The sequence below is a fragment of the Artemia sp. Qi Xiang Cuo genome, chromosome 8, assembly GCF_049724085.1.
Source record: "Artemia sp. Qi Xiang Cuo chromosome 8, ASM4972408v1, whole genome shotgun sequence".
Taxonomy (NCBI): Eukaryota; Metazoa; Arthropoda; class Branchiopoda; order Anostraca; family Artemiidae; genus Artemia; species Artemia sp. Qi Xiang Cuo.
This window is the reverse complement of record NC_142801.1, coordinates 56,379,359-56,396,777: the sequence shown is the minus strand read 5'-3', so window position 1 is coordinate 56,396,777 and position 17,419 is coordinate 56,379,359. Positions and strand designations below refer to the sequence as shown.

Below are 17,419 nucleotides of genomic sequence, written 5' to 3'. Positions count from 1 at the left end.
AAGTACCGAAAAACAATAAAATTCAGCTTCAACTTCTTCTGCAGTACTATGTCCATCTTAAAATATAGATCTACTAATTTTAATCCTAAGAAAAAAAAATTTAATTGGAGAAAAAATAAAACCAGAAAACAAATCGGTTCCCGATTATGGGCAGTCCAGTGACGGAAGATTAAGTAGCTTCCATTAAATTCATTTATCCTTATATCAACTATCTAATGATTTTTATGGTTAAACGCAGTTAGTGAGATTCATGTTTAGTTAAGTTGAGTTCTGTTGACTTAAATAAATTGATTTCAACATTTTGGCAATCAACAGGAATAGACTTCAAAAACAAGCATTTAATTAAGGAGAGTCAAATTACAAATATTTCGATCAGAAATTATGTTGCAGTAAACAAGAAGCCGTGGAAAGAAATACTTCTTGCGATGAAATATTCTGTGTTTTGGTGCTTTTTTTGTTTGTCGGTCTTCGAAGAAGCGAATGGAACTGGTGAGATACAGTATTTGCTTTCTATCACATTTTTACATGGATTGGGGTTGGGAGGGAGACAGTTCCTAAGGTTTTTTTGGAAAGACCGTACCTAGCACAAGCGGATCTGGTCATAGTGCAACTTTGTAGCTTCATTCCCTCCTCCATTCAAAAAAAGTATTGATTTTTCTCCAACAATCTTGGAAATACAAATCTTTCCTTTACATTAGAGGTAAAGACAGGCAAAAACTTTAAGCCACCTGGAAAGTCTTTTTGGGGGGATGCAATGCTAAAAAAGCCAAAAAAAAAAAATGGAATGGTATCCCAAACGTCTGAGTTTTTGTCTGGTTTAACCTGCTTTTTCAAACGTATCTTAAAGAACTTTCTCTTTAAGATATGTTAGAAAAAGTTAAGTTACGTCATCAGATAAATTTTGAAGTGGATCTTCTTCTCACCTGTTCAGGCAGGTTTTGTGCATTGAAATCAATTTGGGACACAGTGAAAGGGATTTTTTTTAAGAATACCAGTTGGAAGAAAGGGAAGTTTGTTCTCTCTCTATTCAAGATGGTATTAAAGGCTTATAAAGGAAGGGGAGGGATCATAAGTAATGAAACAATTTCAGGTCATGGGTTACGCCTTGGTTATCATAGGCAGCGCGCTAGCGCTGCCTAAGTAAAGAACAATGTGGTTGCAATGTGTTTTTTTTTCTTTGTTCGACAGGCGCTTCGTATCGAAGGAGTTTTCGTTGAAACTTCGAAAAGGGCTCATTCAATTGGAAGTTGGGGTGGCTAGTGCCCTTTTTAATAGTCAAAAGTGATTGGAGGGCAACTAGCCGCCCCCCCCCCCACACGCCCATCATTCCCCCAAACACATCCAATCAAATTTTGGAGATAGCCATTTTGTTCAGCATAGTTAATTTCCACATAGAAAAAATCTTTTTGAGGAGGACACTTCCCCACAACCCTTGGGGCAAGGGTCGTAAGGTATGCCCTGAGGGCATATATGAACAATGTTGGCACAATGTACTATGTATTATTTTTTTCCTTTAGAGCAGGGCACGTCGTAGAAACTTCAAAAGGGGTTCATTCAATTGGAAATTCAGAGTTCTAGTGCCCTTTTTAATAGTCTGAAGTGATTGGAGGGCAACTAGTCCCCCCATACCCATCATTCCCCCAAACACATCCAATCAAAATTTGAGATTTGTTCATTTTGCCATTTTGTTCAGCGTAGTTGATTTCCAGATGGAATATATCTTTTTGAGGAGGAGACTCCCCCACAACCCTTGGGGCAAGGGTATTAAGTTATACCCTGGGGGCATACAAAACGAACAGAAATTAATTAAAAAAAACGTTTTCCACAAAATAAGTTTTTCAAAAAAAAAGTAAAGAACTCAATTAAACCAAAAATGAACAAAAATAAAATCAAATTATGTAACAAGCATACAACTACCACAAATCAGTATCAATAAATAATTATAACCCGAAACAAACAGAAATTAAAATAATTCAAACTCAAAACAAGCAGAAATTAATATGAGTAGGGTTCTAAACCCCATGCATTCTAAAAGCTATAATCTAATTTGTATTTTACTGAAAACAAATTCAAATGAATTTAGTGAAAAAAATGTGTATGGTCAGTTTAATGAACAAAATAGAATCAAATTATGTGCCAAGCATACAACTACCACAAATCAGTATCAATAAAAAATGAAAACCAAAACTAACAGAAATTAAAATAAGTCAAACTCAAAACGAGCAGAAATTAATCTGAGTAAGGTGTTAAACCCTATGGTTTCTAAAAGCTAGAATATAATTTAGTACTTTATTCAAATTTTTTTTTAATGTTTATTAAAATTTTTTTTTTATTGTTTTCAATTTTATAACCTTAAGAAATCAAAAATTAATTAATATTTTATGGAATAAATATAAGCATATGTACATTAAACTGACAATGCATATTTTTTTCAGTAAATTCATTTGAATTTTTTTCAGTTCTTTACTGAAAACGCTTGACACTATGAGTTCAAAATCCTATTCTATGGCCGAAAAAAATTATTCATAATTAATTATATTTCTAAAAATAACCTTGAAAGCAGTGGCGTTGTTTCAGGTGGGCAATGATTTGGAGAAAAATGATTCTATAGCCCATGCTCTTGACTTTTCGGATGGCAGGGGCAGATTCAGGATTTTTTTTAGGATTTAAAGACTAGGTGAAATTGTACACTTGCGGAGTTTGCAACGCGGGATATTTTTTTAATCTCATCTTTGGAAATCAACTGCCGAGTCCATAAAAAATGCAGGTAAAAGACTTGTGGCGATAAATTTTTGGAAACATGTCAATAAACTCACTTGATCATGGTAACTTGTCAATATTGATGAATAAAAATATTTTTACAATAAATTTCAAATTACTTACACAAAATATTTGTACAATAAATTTCAAATTATTTACACAAAATATTTGTACAATAAATTTCAAATTACTTACACAAAATATTTTTACAATAAATTTCAAATTACTTACACAAAATATTTGTACAATAAAAACAAATCTAAGATCTGTGCATTGTGTGCATTGGAACCACCTTGGAACTGGAATGGTAGTTAAGATTAAAAGGTAAAATTTTTTTGAGATTTATTAAAACTTCTTTTTTCCTAGAAGATATTCTCACCTGTGTCTGCACAACTTCTGCATGTGAAGCCACTGGTAATGATATTTGTGTAACAGCCGGGCTATGCTATGCTCAATGGCAAGATTCGAAAGACGGTAAAGACCCTATTACGAGAGGCTGCATAATGTAAGTACCATTTCCTTTTTGGGTCTCACATAAACTATTAGTTTCACAGTATATTGAATATCTGGGTCGTAATTCTTAAGTTCTGAAGTGTATTTTCTCTGTCTTTCATAATTTTACCTTAAAATTTGACATTGACTCGACATTTCGATATCCTACCGAAAATCGGCAGTTGACAAAATAATCAAGATTCAATGCAGCAATTGCTGGTCACTTTTCACTATCCGTTAGCTACAATAAATACACGACTTTTTTTTTACCAACGGTATATTTTGTTTTTCTTTCTTTCTTCCTTCCAGAAGAATTGGGTTGGATTTTCAACCCATTTTCTGCTGCCCGGTTCGATTGACTCCAAATTTTGTAAGCAAGCCCAAATCTGACAAATTTCTTATGCAAATACATCGTCAAATGCTTTCAAAACGGTATAACTGACCGGTTTGCTCTTCAACCGGAACAACACGTAATTTCAAGTCGTTACAGTATTTCGTAATTTAAAAATTATTATATTAGCTCTTATAAAATATACAAATTATCCAGGTGAAGCTACCAGTAAATGGCAAAACCTAAGTTTGAAACCTTGGTAAAACTTATGAGTTTACAGTGATTTGTGGAGGGCGGACCCAACTGGGTCGAGGTTCAGGTCTCGTTGCCTTCCATAGAAGCTTACGGTAAACCAAACGATCGCATATTTTAACTCACGTTCTGTCGCCTGTTGAAATCAAATGTTGCACACAAAGACCTTTTGTGCAACATTGTGAAAAAATCAATTAGAATTAGAACAGATTTACACGCAAAGAAAATTGGCTGTGCAATGGGGTGTGACATATATGACAATGTGGTACAAATTTGAACCTGTGATATATATTCTTTATGGCTAAATGTTACACAAGTATGTATTTTAGAGTATTGAAAGCTCAAAGGAACTCTAACATTGGAAACCCAAAACGAACAGAAATTACAATAAATAACCGAGTCAAACTCAAACCGAGCAGAAATTAACATAAGTTGGGCGCAAAACCCCTATGCCTTCCCAAGGCCAGAACAAAATTTGCACTTTACTAAAAAGAATGTATATGTTTTTACTTTTATAACTTTAATAAATCAAATAATATTAACATTGTGATTACTAAATATCAGTACATGTATATTAAACTGAAAATGCAAATTCATTTTGTATTATATTGTGTGGAAAAAGGTTTTTTTAATTATTTTCTGTTCGTTTTATATTGACATAGTCTTTTCAGGGAAAAAGAAAATGACATTTTAAATCTGTTCGTTTTTTAAGACTTTATAGTTTGGCCCGCTATTTGTATGCTAGAGAAAAATTTTCAGCAATTTTTAACAACATACACCCTTTTAAAAATCTGGACCCAAATATTACTGTTTAATTTAGTTTCATACCTCCTACAGTTGACCTGAAATGGAAAACTTGATACCATTCGCAAAAAAATCTGTTTACTTTCTTTGATAGCTTGGATACACTTACGCTATTTCGATTTGGTTAGGAGCAGAAGTAGCCTCGAAAGTTTGAACATAATACCCTAAGTCGTTCTTGGGATATTGCTGAGATGCCTTATCGGGAATTAGCGGGAATTAGGGCATCATCCCTTTCTATTTTCAACCGAATGATCCCCTTTCGAAGTTCCCACGACAACTCCTTCGATACGAAGTGCCCTGGTCTAAACAACCACAATAACAAAAAATATCACTAATCACTTTCGACTATTAAAAAAGGCACTAGCCCTTTGAATTTCAAATCGAATGAGTCCTTTTCTGAAGTTTCCACGACAACGCCTTTTATAAAAACCTTATATGCCCCAAGGGCATAACTTAAACCCTTGCCCTGAAGGCAGTGGCGGAGTATCCTCCTCAAAAACATATTTTCTATCTTGAAATCAATACGCTGAACAAAATGGCTACCTCAAAATTTTTATTGGATGTGTTTGGGGGAATGATGGGCGGGGGGGGGGGCTAGTTGCCCTCCAGTAAATTTCGACTATTAAAAAGGGCAATAGCTCTTTGAATTTCCAATCGGATGAGCTTGTTTTGAAGTTTCTACGACAACGCCTTCTATAAAAACCTTATATGTCCCTAGTGCATAACTTAAAACCTTTGACCTGAGGGTTGCGGGGGAAAGTCCTCCTCAAAACATATTTTCTATCTGGAAATCAACCACGCTGAACAAAATGGCTATCTAAAAATTTTGATTGGATGAGTCTGGGGGAATGATGGGCGTGAGGCGGGGGGGGGCTAGTTGCTCTCCAACCACTTTTGACTATTGAAAAGGGCACTAGCCCTTTGAATTTCCAATCAAATGAGCCCCTTTTGAAGTTTCTACAACAACGCCTTCTATAAAAACCTTATATACCCCAGGACATAACTTAAGACCCTTGCCCTGAGGGTTGTTGGGGAGTGTTCTCCTCAAAAACATATTTTCTATCTGGAAATCAACTACGCTGAACAAAATGGCTGTATCGAAATTTTGATTGGATGTGTTTGGGGGAATGATAGGCGTGGGGGGGGGGGCTAGTTGCCCTTCAATCCTTTTCGACTATTAAGAAGGGCATTAGCCCTTTGAATTTCTAATCGAATGAGCTTGTTTTGAAGTTTCTACGACAACGCCTTCTATAAAAAACTTATATACCCCAGGGTATAACTTAAAACCCTTGCCCTGAGGGTTGTGGGGGAGTGTCCTTCTAAAAAACATATTTTCTATCTGGAAATCAACTAGCCAACGCTGAAAAAAATGGCTACCTCAAAATTTTGATAGGATGTGTTTGGGTGAATGATGGGCGTGCGGGAGGGGGGGGCTAGTTGCCCTCCAATCACTTTCGACTATTAAAAAGGGCACTAGCCCTTTGAATTTCCAATCGAATGAGCCTGTTTTGAAGTTTCTACGACAACGCCTTCAATAAAAACCTTATATGCCTCCAGGGCATAACTTAAAACCTTTGCCTTGAGGGTTGCGGGGGAGTGTCCTACTCAAAAACATATTTTCTATCTTGAAAACAACTATCCTACGCTGAACAAAATGGCTATCTCAAAATTTTGATTGGATGTGTTTGGGGGAATTATGGGCGTGCAGGTGGGGGGAGGGGGGGTAGGTGCCCTCCAATCACTTTCGACTATTAAAAAGGGCACTAGCCATTTGAATTTCCAATCGAATGAGCGTGTTTTGAAGTTTCTACGACAACACCTTCTATAAAAACCTTATATGCCCCCAGGACATAACTTAAAACTTGTGCCCGAAGGGCATTGGGGGAGTTTCTTAGTCAAAAACATATCTTATATCTCGAAATAAACTACGTTGAACAAAATGGCAATCTCACAATGTTGATTGTATGTGTTCCGGGGACTCATGGGTGTTGTCGGAGGGGGGGCTAGTTGCCCTCCAATCACTTTCGAGTATTAAGAAGGGCAGTATCCCTTTGAATTTCGAATCAAATGAGCCTGTTTTGAAGTCTCTACGACGACCCCTTCCATATGAAGTGCCCTGCTTTAAAGGAACAAAAAAAAATTATACATCGTGCCACCATCGTTCTTATATGCCCTCAGGGAATAACTTACAACCTTTGCCCTGAGGGTTGCGGGGGAGTGTCCTCCTCAAAAAGATATTTTTTATCTAGAAATCAACTACGCTGAACAAAATGGCTATCTCAAAATTTTGATTGGATGTGTTTGGGGGAATAAGGGGCGTGGGGGGGCTAGTTGCCCTCCAATCACTTTCGACTATTAAAAAGGGCACTATCCCTTTGAATTTCCACTCGAATGAGCCTGTTTTTAAGTTTCTACGACAAGGTCTTCTAAAAAAACCTTATATGCCGCCAGGGTAAAACTTAAAACCCTTGCCCTGAGGGTTGTGGGGGAGTGTCCTCCTCAAAAACATATTTTCTATGAAATCCACTACGCTGAACAAAATGACTATCTCAAAATTTTGATTGGATATTTTTGGGGGAGTTATGGGCGTGGGGGGAGGCTAGTTGCCCTCAAATCACTTTCGACTATTGAAAAGGGCACTAGAATTCTCGATTTCCAATCCAATGAGCCTCTTTTGAAGTCTCTACGGCAACCCCTTCCTTATAAAGTGCCCTGCTTTAAAGAAAATAATAAATGGTACATTGTGCCAACATTGTTCTTATATACCCTCAGGGCACAACTTAAAACCCTTGCCCCGAGGGTTGTGGGGGATTGTCCTCCTCAAAAAGATTTTTGTATCTGGAAATCAACTACGCTGAACAAAATGGCTATTTCAAAATTTTGATTGGATGTGTTTAGAGGAATGATGGGCGTGGGGGGGGGGGCTTTAGCTCTTTGCGCTAAAGTTTAACTCTTTCTCAAAACTCTATTTCTTAGAACAAAACATCTTTATCGTAAAGAGTGAGACGTTGAGGAGGGGACAGCCCCTTTCATATACGGAATAATTTCTGTTTGTTTTAAGTTTTAATGTCGCTCCTTACTTTCAGTTAAATAAACTTGTTTTTTTTTATTTAATTGACCGAAAGATGCTTTGTAAACCTCTTTCAAAGTGGCCAGTTAACATCAAATAATAAAAAAAAAAATATATATATATATATAAACATTCATAAAATACGACTTAGTGTAAAAGCACAAAAATCATGTAAACATGTAAATTCCTTACTTTAGAAAAAAATGACATCTCTGACAAAACCTTGATGCTGAAAAAAAAAAACAAGAAAAAGCATTACTTTTGTAGAAAGTGGCATTTTTTTTTAACCAAAATAAATGTCCAGTTGTAAAATGTTTTGTTTTATGCAGTGCAGTTAAAATAGGTCTCCCTTCTTTGACCGAGTCCATTGATTTTTGAGTTACAATCAGCTTGGAGGACTGTGAGAGTCATCGCTGATTGGAGAAGAGCCAAGATGGATAGTCTCAGTGAGGAATTTTCCAGTTGCCCTGAAAAATGAAAGCTACATTTTGTACCCCTCGCCCTCCATAATGTTTGTATTTAATACCACTTTGGCACTTCAGTAGTAATCAAGGTTATACTTCTGAGCCTTTATGTTCCTTCCTATGCTATTCTGGTCCTTTATGTTCCTTCCTATGTTATTCTGGTCCTTTATGTTCCTTCCTATGTTATTCTGGTCCTTTGCGTTCCTTTCTATGCTATTCTGGGCCTTTATGTTCCTTCCTATGTTATTCTGGTCCTTTACGTTCCTTCATATGCTATTCTGGTCCTTTACGTTCCCTCCTATGCTATTCTGGGCCTTTACGTTCCTTCCTATGTCATTTGGGGCCTTCCTATGCTATTTTCAAAGAGAGTGAGTATCCTCTCACATGGCTTTTAGGGTAAATCCGTATCAGAAAACCGGCGCGTCTTGTTTAGCTGCCAATATAATCAATTATTTTATTCTAGTTTTTCTAAACCAGTATTGCCTATAACTTAATTTACGTAGACAATGAACGATATTAATTAATGTTTTGAATAGTAGGAGTGTGAATGATTCTAATTAGTGATTGGAGGGTATCAGTGGAGAAAAAAAAGGATTAAACTGATTAGCAGTTAAGGTAACCCCGAAGGAGTTGTTAACTCAGGTAGTTGTTATAAATTTGAAACAACATCAGTCTATGAAAAATGCCTAACGACGAATCGGAAATGTTTGATTAACATTTTCAAAAAAAAGGGGTAATGGGATTTGCGAATTCGAGGATATGGGGTGATAGTGTACTGTATAATACACAAGTGATGTTTTGGAGAGTATTGTCAATTTAAAATAGTTTAGAAATAAAAAAAAATTTAACAAGAAATGGCTGAAAAGTGTTTTGAGGGAGATGGGTTGCATGGAGGGCTGAGTTGCGCGAGGGTTCAGTTAAAGGGGGTACAGTTACACGGGGATTTAGTTAAATTGGGTTGAGTTGCAAGAGGGTTCAGTAGCACGAGAGTTCAGTAGCATGGGGGTTCAGTTGTACAGGGTTTCGGTTATACAGGGGTTCAGTTACATGGAGGGTTCAGTTGCACGAGGGGGGAAATGCGAATTGGAGGAGGTGGGGTGATAGTGTACTGTATAATACACAAGTGATGTTTTGGAGAGTATTGTCAATTTAAAATAGTTTAGAAATAAAAAACAATTTTTACAAGAAATGGCTGAAAAGTATTTTGAGAGAGATGGGTTGCATGGAGGGTTGAGTTGCACGAGGATTCAGTTAAAGGGGGTACACTTACACGGGGATTTAGTTAAATTGGGTTGACTTGCACGAGGGTTCAGTAGCACGAGAGTTCAGTAGCACGGGGGTTCAGTTGTACAGGGTTTCGGTTATACAGGGGTTCAGTTACATGGAGGGTTCAGTTGCAGGAGGGTTCAGTTAAAGGGGGTATAGTTACACAGGGGTTTAGTTAAATTGGGTCGAGTTGCACGAGGGTTCAGTAGCACGAGTGTTCAGTAGCACGGGGGTTCAGTTGTACAGGGTTTCGGTTATACAGGGGTTCAGTTACATGGCGGGTTCAGTTGCACGAGAGGGGATTTGCGAATTGGAGGAGATGGGGTGATAGTTTACTGTATAATACACAAGTGATGTTTTGGAGAGTATTGTCAATTTAAAATAGTTTAGAAATAAAAAAAAAATTAACAAGAATTGGTTGAAAAGTATTTTGAGGGAGATGGGATTGCATGGAGGGTTGAGTTGCACGAGGGTTTAGTTAAAGGGGGTACAGTTACACGGGGGTTTAGTTAAATCGAGTTGAGTTGCACGAGGGTTCAGTAGCAGGAGAGTTCAGTAGCACGGGGGTTCAGTTGTACAGGGTTTCGGTTATACAGGGGTTCAGTTACATGGAGGGTTCAGTTGCACGAGCGTTCAGTTAAAGGGGGTATAGTTACACAGGGGTTTAGTTAAATAGGGTCGAGTTGCACGAGGGTTCAGTAGCACGAGTGTTCAGTAGCACGGGGGTTCAGTTGTACAGGGTTTCGGTTATACAGGGGTTCAGTTACATGGAGGGTTCAGTTGCACGGGGGTTGAGTTAAATGGGGCTTGAGTTCCACGAGAGTCGACTATAAATAAGGCTTGTGCGTCTTTCTGAACTTTCTGTGAGAGGCGGGGGTAAGTATTTAGTTTAAATAATTCTAAGAGGACTTGAGTTTTTCTTTCATTGAAATGCAAGAGTTGGAATATTTCAGTAGTGCTTTGTCATGGTTTAGCTTGTCACAGTTACATTCTCTTGATCTTTCAAAGTTCACTTTGATTTTATTTCATTGATTCTTTTTGTTTGCATGTCCGGGTTGGTGTTAGCAAGTCCAAGTTGGGTTTTCAGACCTACATGTTTTAGATTTTCGTGGGTGTTTGGTTCCCGGGGTTTATTATTTGAGAAGTTAACTTTAGTATTTCGTGATTTGACGTGCCTGAAATCATGAATTAGAATAGTTAATTAGCTGTTTGGGTTTTCAGACCTAGTTTTTTTTAGATTTTCGTGGATATTAGGTTCCTGGGATTTATTATTTGAGAAGTTAACTTTAGTATTTCATAGTTTGACTTGCCTGAAATCTTGAATTAGAATATTTAATTGGCTGTTTGGGGATTTTCAGTCCTAGGTTTTTTAGATTTTCGTGTGCGTTTGACTCCTGGGGTTTATTATTTGAGAAGTTAACTTTAGTATTTTGCGGTTGTACGTGTCTGAAATCATGAATTAGAATAGTTAATTTAGATGTTTCGGTTTTCAGACCTAGTTTTTTTAGCTTTTCGTGGGCGTTAGGTTCCTGGGATTTATTATTTGAGAAGTTAACTTTAGTATTTCGTATTTGACGTGCCTGAAATCATGATTTAGAATATTTAATTGGCTATTTGGGGATTTTCTGACCTAGTTTTTTTTAGGTTTTTGTGTGTGTTTGACTCCTGGGGTTTATTATTTGAGAAGTTAACTTTACTATTTTATGGTTTTACGTGCCTTAAATCATGAATTAGAATATTTAATTAGCTGTTTAGGTTTTTCAGACCTAGGTTTTTTAGATTTTCGTTTGTGTTTGACTCCCGGGGTTTATTATTTGAGAAGTTAACTTTAGTATTTTGTGGTTTGACGTGCCTGAAATCATGAATTAGAATAGTTAATTAGCTGTTTGGGTTTTCAGACCTAGTTTTGTAGATTTTCGTGGGTGTTAGGTTCCTGGGGTTTATTATTTGAGAAGTTAACTTTAGTATTTCATAGTTTGACTTGCCTGAAATCATGAATTAGAATATTTAATTGGCTATTTGGGGATTTTCAGACCTAGGTTTTTTAGGTTTTCGTGTGTGTTTGACTCCTGGGGTTTATTATTTGAGAAGTTAACTTTAGTATTTCGTGATTTGACGTGCCTGAAATCATGAATTAGAATATTTAATTGGCTGTTTGGTGATTTTCAGACCTACGTTTTTTTTATTTTCGTGTGTGTTTGACTCCTGGGGTTTATTATTTGAGAAGTTAACTTTAGTATTTTGTGGTTTTACGTGCCTGAAATCATGAATTAGAATAGTTAATTAGCTGTTTGGGTTTTCAGACCTGGTTTTTTTTAGATTTCGTGGGCGTTAGGTTCCTGGGATTTATTATTTGATAAGTTAACTTTAGTATTTCGTATTTGACGTGCCTGAAATCATGAATTAGAATATTTAATTGTCTGTTTTGGGATTTTCAGACATATGTTTTTTAGCTTTTCATGTGTGTTTTACTCCTGGGTTGTATTATTTGAGAAGTTAACTTTAGTATTTTGTGGTTTTACGTGCCTGAAATCATGAATTAGAATATTTAATGAGCTGTTTAGGGTTTTCAGACCTAGGTTTTTTAGATTTTCGTGGATGTTTGACTCCTGGGGTTTATTACTTGACAAGTTAACTTTAGTATTTTGTGGTTTTACGTGCCTGAAATCATGAATTAGAATAGTTAATTACCTGTTTAGGGTTTTCAGACCTAGGTTTTTTAGATTTTCGTGTGTGTTTGACTCCTGGGGTTTATTATTTGAGAAGTTAACTTTAGTATTTTGTGCTTTTACGTGCCTGAAATCATGAATTAGAATACTTAACTAGCTGTTTAGGGTTTTCAAACCTAGGTTTTTTAGATTTTCGTGGATGTTTGACTCCTGGGGGTTTATTATTTGAGAAGTTAACTTTAGTATTTTATGGTTTTACGGGCCTGAAATCATGAATTAGAATAGTTAATTACCTGTTTAGGGTTTTCAGACCTAGGTTTTTTAGATTTTCGTGTGTGTTTTACTCCTGGGGTTTATTATTTGAGAAGTTAACTTTAGTATTTTGTTGTTTGCAAGTCCAAGTTGGGTTTTCAGACCTACGTTTTTTTAGATTTTCGTGGGTGTTTGGTTCCCGCGGTTTATTATTTGAGAAGTTAACTTTAGTATTTCGTGATTTGACGTGCCTGAAATCATGAATTAGAATAGCTAATTAGCTGTTTGGGTTTTCAGACCTAGTTTCTTTTTAGATTTTCGTGGGTGTTAGGTTCCTGGGATTTATTATTTGAGAAGTTAACTTTAGTATTTCATAGTTTGAATTGCCTGAAATCATGAATTAGAATATTGAATTGGCTGTTTGGGGATTTTTAGACCTAGGTTTTTTAGATTGTCGTGTGTGTTTGACTCCTGGGGTTTATTATTTGAGAAGTTAACTTTAGTATTTTGTGGTTTTACGTGCCTGAAATCATGAATTAGAATAGTTAATTTTGCTGTTTGGGTTTTCAGAACTAGTTTTTTTTAGATTTTCGTGGGCATTAGGTTCCTTGACTTTATTATGTGAGAAGTCAACTATAGAATTTAGTATTTGACATGCCTCAAATCATGAATTACAATATTAATTGGCTGTTTGGGGATTTTCAGACCTAGGTTTTGTAGGTTTTCGTGTGTGTTTGACTCCTTGGGTTTATTATTTGAGAAGTTAAATTTAGTATTTTATGGTTTTACGTGCCTGAAATCATGAATTAGAATAGTTAATTACCTGTTTAAGGTTTTCAGACCTACGTATTTTAGATTTTTATGCATGTTTGACTCCCGGGGTTTATTATTTGAGAAGTTAACTTTAGTGTTTCGTATTTGACATGCCTTAAATCATGAATTAGAATAGTTAATTGGCTGTTTGGGGATTTTCAGACCTAGGTTTTTTAGGTGTTCGTATGTTTGACTACTGGGGTTTATTATTTGAGAATTTAACTTTAGTATTTTATGGTTTTAAGTGCCTGAAATCATGAATTAGAATAGTTAATTAGCTGTTTAGGGTTTTCAGACCTAGGTTTTTAAGATTTTCTTGGATGTTTGACTCCTGGGGTTTATTATTTGAGAAGTTAACTTTAGTATTTTGTGGTTTTACGTGTCCGAAATCATGAATTAGAATAGTTAATTACATGTTTAGGGTTTTCAGACCTAATTTTTTTAGATTTTCGTGTGTGTTTTGACTCCGGGGGTTTACTATTTGAGAAGTTAACTTTAGTATTTTGTTTTTTGACGTTCCTGAAATAATGAATTAGAATAGTTAATTAGCTGTTTTGGTTTTAATTAAAAGTTTTATAGATTTTAGTGGGTGTTAGGTTCCTGGGGTTTATTATTTGAGAAGTTAACTTTAGTATTTCGTGATTTGACGTGCCTGAAATCAAGAACTAGAATAGTTAATTAGCTGTTTGGGTTTTCAGACCTAGTTTTTTAGATTTTCGTGGGTGTTAGGTTCCTGGGGTTTATTATTTGAGAAGTTAACTTTAGTATTTCATGGTTTGACTTGCCTGAAATTATGAATTAGAATATTTAATTGGCTGTTTTGGGGATTTTCAGACCTAGGTTTTTTAGATTTTTGTGTGTGTTTGACTCCTGGGGTTTATTGTTTGAGAAGTTAACTTTATTATTTCGTGGTTTGACGTGCCTGAAATCATGAATTAGAATATTTAATTGGCTGTTTGGGAATTTTCAGACCTAGTTTTTTAGATTTACGTGTGTGTTTGGCTCCTGGGGTTTATTATTTGAGAAGTTAACTTTAGTATTTTGTGGTTTTACGTGCCTGAAATCATGAATTAGAATAGTTAATTAGCTGTTTGGGTTTTCAGACCTAGTTTTTTTTAGATGTTCGTGGGCGTTAGCTTCCTGGGATTTATTATTTGAGAAGTTAACTTTAGTATTTCGTATTTGACGTGCCTGAAATCATGAATTAGAATATTTAATTGGCTGTTTGGGGATTTTCAGACCTAGGGTTATGTAGGTGTTCGTGTGTGTTTGACTCCTGGGGTTTATTATTTGAGAAGTTAAATTTAGTATTTTGTGGTTTTACGTGCCTGAAATCATGAATTAGAATATTTAATTAGCTGTTTAGGGTTTTCAGACCTAGGTTTTTTAGATTTTCGTGGATGTTTGACTCCTGGGGTTTATTACTTTTGAAGTTAACTTTAGTATTTTATGGTTTTAGGTGCCTGAAATCATGAATTAGAATAGTTAATTATCTGTTAAGGGTTTTCAGACCTAGGTTTTTTAGATTTTCGTGTGTGTTTGACTCCTGGGGTTTATTATTTGAATAGTTATTTTTAGTATTTTGTGATTTTACGTGCCTGAAATCATGAATTAGAATAATTAATGAGCTGTTTAGGGTTTTCAGACCTAGGTTTTTTAGATTTTCATGGATGTTTGACTCCTGTGGTTTAATATTTGAGAACTTAACTTTAGTATTTTTTGGTTTTACGTACCTGAAATCATGAATTAGAATAGTTAATTACCTGTTTAGGGTTCTCAGACCTAGGTTTTTTAGATTTTCGTGTGTGTTTGACTCCTGGGGTTTATTATTTGAGAAGTTAACTTTAGTATTTTGTTGTTTGCAAGTCCAAGTTGGGTTTTCAGACCTACGTTTTTTTAGATTTTCGTGGGTGTTTGGTTCCCGGGGTTTATTATTTGAGAAGTTAACTTTAGTATTTCGTGATTTGACGTGCCTGAAATCATGTAGTAGAATAGTTAATTAGCTGTTTGGGTTTTCAGACCTAGTTTTTTTTAGATTTTAGTGGGCGTTAGGTTCCTGAGATTTATTATTTGAGAAGTTAACTTTAGTATTTCATAGTTTGACTTGCCTGAAATCATGAATTAGAATATTTAACTGGCTGTTTGGGGATTTTCAGACCTAGTTTTCTAAGGTTTTCGAGTGTGTTTGACTCCTGGGGTTTATTATTTGAGAATTTAACTTTAGTATTTTGTGGTTTTACGCGCCTGAAATCATGAATTAGAATAGTTAATTTAGCTGTTTGGGTTTTCAGACCTAGTTTTTTTTAGATTTTCGTGGGCGTTAGGTTCCTGGGATTTATTATTTGAGAAGTCAACTTTAGTATTTCGTATTTCACATGCCTCAAATCATGAATTAGAATATTTAATTGGCTGTTTGGGGATTTTCAGACCTAGGTTTTTTAGGTTTTCGTGTGTGTTTGACTCCTGGGGTTTATTATTTGAGAAGTTAACTTTAGTATTTTGTGGTTTTACGTGCATAAAATCATGAATTAGAATATTTAATTAGCTGTTTAGGGTTTTCAGACCTAGGTTTTTTAGATTTTCGCGGATGTTTGACTCCTGGGGTTTATTATTTGAGAAGTTAACTTTAGTATTTTATGGTTTTACGTGCCTGAAATCATGGATTAGAATAGTTAATTACCTGTTTAGGGTTTTCAGACCTAAGTTTTTTAGATTTTCGTGTGTGTTTGACTCCTGGGGTTTACTATTTGAGAAGTTAACTTTAGTATTTTGTGGTTTTACGTGCCTGAAATCATGAATAAGAATAGTTAATTAGCTGTTTGGGTTTTCAGACCAAGTTTTTTAGATTTTCGTGGGTGTTAGGTTCCTGGGGTTTATTATATGAGAAGTTAACTTTAGTATTTCGTGGTTTGACGTGCCTGAAATCATGAATTAGAATATTTAATTAGCTGTTTGGGTTTTCAGACTAAGTTTTTTAGATTTTCGTGGGTGTTAGGTTCCTGGGATTTATTATTTGAGAAGTTAATTTTAGTATTTCATAGTTTGACTTGCCTGAAATCATGAATTAGAATATTTAATTGGCTGTTTGGGGATTTTCAGACCTAGGTTTTTAAAGATTTTCGTGTGTTTGACTCCTGGGGTTTATTATTTTAGAAGTTGACTTTAGTATTTTGTTGTTTTACGTGCCTGAAATCATGAATTAGAATAGTTAATTAGCTGTTTGGGTTTTCAGACCTAGTTTTTTTTTAGATTTTCGTGGGCGTTAGGTTCCTTGAATTTATTATTTGAGAAGTTAACTTTAGTATTTGTATATATTGCATGTAAATGAAGTCTTGAAATTTCAATAGCAGAACAAATCTTTTTTTTTCTTTATCACAAACACTTTTAGGTTATATAAACGATATTTAATCTTAATTTAAGAAATAATGAAAAAAATCTAAGTAATTAAAATTTTACTTATTGAAGTCTACTGTTGGATACACAATACGGAAATTTCATTCAAGAAATTATGGAAATATTTGTAAGTAAGTAACAAGCTCTTTATTGATTTCACCTCTTGAATATACAGTACAGATACTTCATTCAAGAAATGTGATTAAACACGTTTTGAAACTACATGCTATTTGCTTGCCTTTCCTTGGCACCTTTCCAAACAAGTGGGGATTCCCCACTGGTTCCTACACATTGCAAAAAAGTGAGCAGTACGAAAACTCCACGTTTTCAACCAGACTGGTTTTTTAGACAACACCCATTTTTTTTAGGGACCAATCAGAGACAGCGGAGGTTGCTCAATATACAATAACTTGATTGGTGATTGGTTACACACCGCGACGGCGCATACATAGTGAGAGAGACATGCAAAGTCGACATAGCTTTATTTCCTTTTTTAAGGTTAATTTAGACGAGGTTACGTGCGCGCACATAACCTCGTCTAAATTAGCCTTAAAAAAAATGAATTAAAGCTATGTCGACTTTGCATGTCTCTCTCACTATGTATGCGCCGTCACGGTGTGTAACCAATCACCAATCAAGTTATTGTATATTGAGCAACCTCCGCTGTCTCTGATTGGTCCCTAAAAATGGATGTTGTCTAAAAAACCAGTCTGGTTGAAAACGTGGAGTTTTCGTACTGCTCACTTTTTACAATGTGTAGGAACCAGTGGGGAATCCCCGCTCGTTTGGAAAGGTGCCAAGGAAAGGCAAGCAAATAGCATGTAGTTTCAAAACGTGTTTAATCACGTTTCTT

At 35.5% G+C, this 17,419-nt stretch overlaps 1 protein-coding gene across 1 annotated transcript in view; it reads left to right on the top strand.

Moving 5' to 3' along the window:
• The first annotated feature begins 424 nt into the window (after positions 1-424).
• LOC148949590 (uncharacterized) overlaps positions 425-17,419 on the top strand; it is a 59,928-nt gene continuing 42,933 nt past the window's right edge. The window contains exons 1-2 of the mRNA XM_089093620.1: positions 425-489; positions 3,127-3,265. Coding sequence (XP_088949746.1) covers positions 426-489; positions 3,127-3,265 — 203 coding nt within the window. The 5' untranslated portion in view covers position 425. The remainder of the gene's footprint in view (positions 490-3,126; positions 3,266-17,419) is intronic.